Raw genomic sequence first — 5380 nt, 5'->3', positions numbered from 1 at the left:
AGAGAGAGACTCTGTCTCAAAAAAAAAAAAAAAAAAAAAAGAAAGAAAAAAAAAAACAAAACAAAAAAGGATATAAGCTCAAAAACAAGACAGACATTTCCAAGAATCAAAACAGAAACTCAGAACAGTGCATGAGGCTGACTCCGTGATCATGCTGGGCTCTTGGACCAAAAGCAGGCTATGGTAGTTGGAAGTGCTGTCCCTATGGGATCTATGGTAGTTGGAAGTAGAGTTCCTATGGGATCACTGAAGCTAGCAGGTTTCAAAGAAAAAGAAGAGGGACTAGAGCCAGGCTGGATGCATGAAGAAGCTGAAGTAGGGTGGAATACAGCTTCTCTTCCAACATTTTCAAAGAAAGAAGGTTGAAAATGAACACTAGTAACTGTGCCTTGAAACTATAATCCATTAAGTCATAGGCCTAAAGAGACAGGAGGATACACATGTATGAGTGAGGGGGAGAGGGGCAGGGAGAGAGGAAGAGGGAGGGAGGGAGGAAGAGAAAGAGAGAGACAGAGGGAATATGTGTGTGTGTGTGTGTCAAAACCAAGTAGTGGTATCCCAGAAGTTCAACAATGATTTAATGTTAGAATATCAGTTAATTTAATGTATGACATTACCTTATTAAATGAGAAAGCCCATATGATCATTTAAATCAGTACAATTAAACTATTTGATAAAGCTAAATATTCATTCTTAACTTTTTTTTTTAACAAACTACTCTCATTAAACTAGGAATAGAAAGGAACATCCTTAACCAAATAAAGAATATTTCAAAAGTTCTACAGTAAACATAGTACTTAATGATGAAATATACCAATACAGCCAGTAAAGTCAGGAGCGAAGTAATGGTGGCTGCCATCATTGTTTGTATTCCATATTCTGCTTAAGAAAGCAGGGTAGGAAAGGAAATTGCAAAAATACAAAGATGAAACAAAGGGGAAACCACAGGAAATAAGACCAGTTAGGAAGTTCTTGCAAATTCCAGGTAAGAGATGATGACTCTATGAAACTAGGCAGCAACCCTGGAAAGGAGAACACTTAAATTCTTGAGACACTAAAAACTACCAATGTTAATTTTTTCTTTTTTTTTTGAGACGGAGTTTCATTCTTGTTGCCCAGGCTGGAGTGCAATGGTGCAATCTCAGCTCCCGCAACTTCCATCTCCCGGGTTCAAGCAATTCTCCTGCCACAGCCTCCTGAGTAGCTGGGATTACAGGCATGTGCCACCACACCCAGCTAATTTTGTATTTTTAGTAGAGACGGGGTTTCTCCATGTTGGTCAGGCTGGTCTTGAACTCCCGACCTCACGTCATCTGCCTGCCTCGGCCTCCCAAAGTGCTGGGATTACAGGCATGAGCCACCGCACCTGGCCAACATTAATTTAAAATTTCCTGATCTCTAGCTTGGTGACCAAGTTTTGATAATTCTAGTTCAGAATACTGAAAACATGTTACTAACTAAAAATTTTAAAAGCAGGAGTACCAAATGAAGGAAAAAGAAATCTGATATCTGTAATACCTAATAAAAAAGCATATGTAAAGTACATGAATGACATAACCAGATAATAACATAACCATTAAAAAACAAACAAACACTGAACTTACTGGTAAAAAGATTACTCAGTGAATTTTCTTTTGATGATTCCTTTGAGGATGAAATGCCAATATGTACAATAAAAATGTATGGTGCATCTTGCCAAGTTTGCAATGGTTCATGCATTGCCTAGAGAGGGAAAAGGGCATCACATCTGTAAATCTTAAGAATTAAGAGCACAAACTAATAATACAATATGCAAATTTTGCTCCAGAATGTGCCCAGAAATATGATAAAGTCCTTCTCTTTCATTCATTGAAACAATAGGCACAACAAACCAAACAAGCCTAAAGTAGGCTAGATTATGAATACTACATAAAGTAGGCTAGATTATGAATAATACTGCATAAAGTAGGCTAGATTATGAATAATACTGCATAAAGTAGGCTAGATTATGAATAATACTACATAAAGTAGGCTAGATTATGAATAATACTGCATAAAGTAGGCTAGATTATGCATACTGCATAAAATAGGCTGGATTATGAATACTACATAAAGTAGGCTAGATTATAAATAATACTGCATAAAGTAGGCTAGATTATGAATAATACTGCATAAAGTAGGCTGGATTATGAATTACTAAAAGGCAAGATACCGCAAGTCTTGTACACAAAAATCACATTTAAGGTATTTTTTTAACGAGGAAAACCCCAACTAAAATCACTAAATTTAATCTTTGTTTAACTAAGCCATAGTAGGATACTAGTTTGTGTTTTATGCAGACATTACAAAGGAATTTAAATAAAGAATTATTTAAATCACCTTAAACAAAAATTAATGATGGTATCAGTAAAATGAATTCTAATCGCCAATTCCTGAATAATTCCCTTTGTTCAACATGCTTCCCAAGAATATCAGAATTTCTGCTGACACGGTCTCACATTTATACCGAAATTCAACCTTGGGCTAGTCTATGTGGTAAGCAAGAGTCACTACCCCTCAAAGTCAAAGAAGACAAATTAACAGTGTCCAAGTCCTTGACTTTGAGGAGTAGTGACTCTTGCTTTCCACATAGACTAGAGTCTTCACAAACAGAAGACTAAGATATAATGATAAAGATGAACACAGAAAATAACTGGTTTCTTCTTCCTTGGAATTGCAATTTATTACCACTTGGTCTTAAAAGGAGAAACGTTTACCCAGAGATCTCTGGGTAAGCTTCTATGATCTGCAAACCCCTCAAAACGAATAGCTGGTTTTGTATGTTTACGCATTTTCCTTTGGAGCCACAGTTCTCAAATGGTTAAAATACCCTACAACCAAGAAAAGGCTAACATAGTTCAAAAATTATATTCCATGAAAAAAATCCACGTCAAACAAAGACGACTAAACAATTCTCCAGATTATCTATTTACTAGGTTATCTTAGTAAAACATAAGAACATAAATGCCTTCCTAATCATACCTTGATTTATCCCCACCTACTAGTCTCCGATGAGACTCAGGACCAATTTGTGAGAAAACTTTACAGTTTCAAAGTTATGGGTAATACATGTCTGATTAGCCATAATTACAGAACTTTTCCTGAACTTACTCATCAGCCTATAAAACGCTGGTGTAATAACCTGCTCTATTAATCATATATGTCTATAAACCACCTTTTACAAATTCCAAAATAAATTGATCAATTCTCATATTCCAGAATTTGAGAAAGTTTACATTTAACTCTGGAATGCAGAGATTTTGACCCTGTAAAAATAACATTTATATGCCAGATAACTCTGTTAGGCATCTGACATTACTTTTTTTTTTTTTTTGAGGCAGAGTCTCGCTCCATTGCCCAGGCTGGAGTACAGCAGTGCGATCTTGGCTCACTGTGACCTCCACCTCCCGGGTTCTAGAATTCTCCTGCCTCAGCCTCGCAAGTAGCTGGGATTACAGGCGCATGACACCACACCAGGCTAATTTAATTTTTTTTTTTTTCTTTTTGTATTTTTGGTAGACACAGGGTTTCACCATGTTGGCCAGCCTGGTCTCGAACTCTTGACCTCAGGTGATCCACCACCTTGCCCTCCCTAAGTGCTGGGATTAAGGTGTGAGCCACTGTGCCCGGCCCATTTATTACATTTTTAAATCCTCAAAGCAGCCCTATCAGATAGGTGGTATTATTAACTCCTTTGTAAACTAAATTTTACATAAAATTCACAATTTTAATGTGTATAAATCAGTGATATGTGGTAGAAGCACAATGATGTGCAAATATCACCTCTATCTAGTTCTAAAACATTTTCATCAACCGAAAAGGAGACCCTGTATTCATTAAGCAGGTAGCTCCCCATTTCTTCCTCCTCTCACTTATTTACCTCCTGTCTCCATGGAGTCATCTATTACGGTCATTTCATATAAATGTGTCCGGCTTCTCTCACTTAACATGTTTTCAGGGTTCATCTATATTGTTGTATGTATCAGTGCGTCATTCTTTTTTTTTTTTTTTTTGAGTTGAAGGAATTGGCAAATGTTTATTTTATTGATCATGGTTGTTTTCTAAGTACTGAGACCCAAGTTGTTGCTGTTGTTGTTTTTTATTATAGTTTAAATTCTAGGGTACGTGTGCACAAAGTGCAGGTTTGTTACATATGTATACATGTACCATGTTGGTTTGCTGCACCCATTGACTCATCATTTATATTAGTTATTTCTCCTAATGCAATCCCTCCCCCATTCCTCCACCTGACGACAGGCCCCAGTGTGTGATGTTCCCCGCCCTGTGTCCAAGTATTCTCACTGTTCAGTTCCCACCTATGAATGACAATATGCGGTATCTGGTTTTCTGTCCTTGTGATAGTTTGCTCAGAATGATGGTTTCCAGCTTCATCCACGTCCCTATAAAGGACACAAGCTCATCCTTTTTTATGGCTGCATAGTATTCCATGATGTATATGTGCCACATTTTCTTAATCCAGTCTCTCATTGATGGACATTTGGGTTGGTTCCTAGTCTTCGCTGTTGTGAATAGTGTCGCAATAAACATACGTGTGCATGTGTCTTTATAGCAGCATGATTTATAATTCTTTGGGTATATACCCAGTAATGGGATGGCTGGGTCAAATGCTATTTCTAGTTCTAGATCCTTGAGGAATCGCCACATTGTCTTCCACAATGGTTGAACTAGTTTACACTACCACCAACAGTGTAAAAGTGTTCCTATTTCTCCACTTCCTCTCCAGCATCTGTTGTTTCCTGACTTTTCAATGATCACCATTCTAACTGGTGTGAGATGGTATTACACTGTGGTTTTGATTTGCATTTCTCTGATGACCAGTGATGATGAGCATTTTTTCATGTGTCTGTTGGCTGCATAAATGTCTTCTTTTGAAAAGTGTCTGTTCATATCCTTTGCCCACTTTTTGATGGGGTTGATTTTTTCATGTAAATTTGAGTTCTTTGTAGATTCTGGATATTAGCCCTTGGTCAGATGGGTAGATTGCAAAAATTTTCTCCTATTCTGCAGGTTGCCTGTTCACTCTGATGGCAGTTTCTTTTGTTGTGCAGAAGTTCGTTAGTTTAATTAGATCCGATTTATTTTGGCTTTTGTTGCCATTGCTTTTGGTGTTTTAGTTATGAAGTCCTTGCCCATGCCTCTGTCCTGAATGGTATTGCCTAGGTTATCTTCTAGGGTTTTTATGGTTTTAGGTCACACATTTAAGTCTTTAATCCATCTTGAATTAATTTTTGTATAAGGTGTAAGGAAGGGATCCAGTTTCAGCTTTCTACATATGGCTAGCCAGTTTTCCCAGCACCATTTATTATATAGGTAATCCTTTCCCCATTTCTTGTTTTTGTCA

General features: G+C 37.2%; 1 protein-coding gene across 3 annotated transcripts in view; it reads right to left on the bottom strand.

The window, feature by feature from the left end:
• TMEM87A (transmembrane protein 87A) overlaps positions 1–5380 on the bottom strand; it is a 66402-nt gene that overhangs the window by 32745 nt on the left and 28277 nt on the right. For all 3 annotated transcript variants that reach the window (XM_011989250.1, XM_011989251.1, XM_011989252.1), the window contains one exon: positions 1605–1722. In XM_011989250.1, coding sequence (XP_011844640.1) covers positions 1605–1722 — 118 coding nt within the window. The remainder of the gene's footprint in view (positions 1–1604; positions 1723–5380) is intronic.

Source organism: Mandrillus leucophaeus, unplaced genomic scaffold (assembly GCF_000951045.1).
Source record: "Mandrillus leucophaeus isolate KB7577 unplaced genomic scaffold, Mleu.le_1.0 Scaffold35, whole genome shotgun sequence".
In the NCBI taxonomy this organism is placed as follows: Eukaryota; Metazoa; Chordata; class Mammalia; order Primates; family Cercopithecidae; genus Mandrillus; species Mandrillus leucophaeus.
Note: the sequence above shows the minus strand (reverse complement) of the source record. Positions and strands in the feature narration are given on the sequence as shown.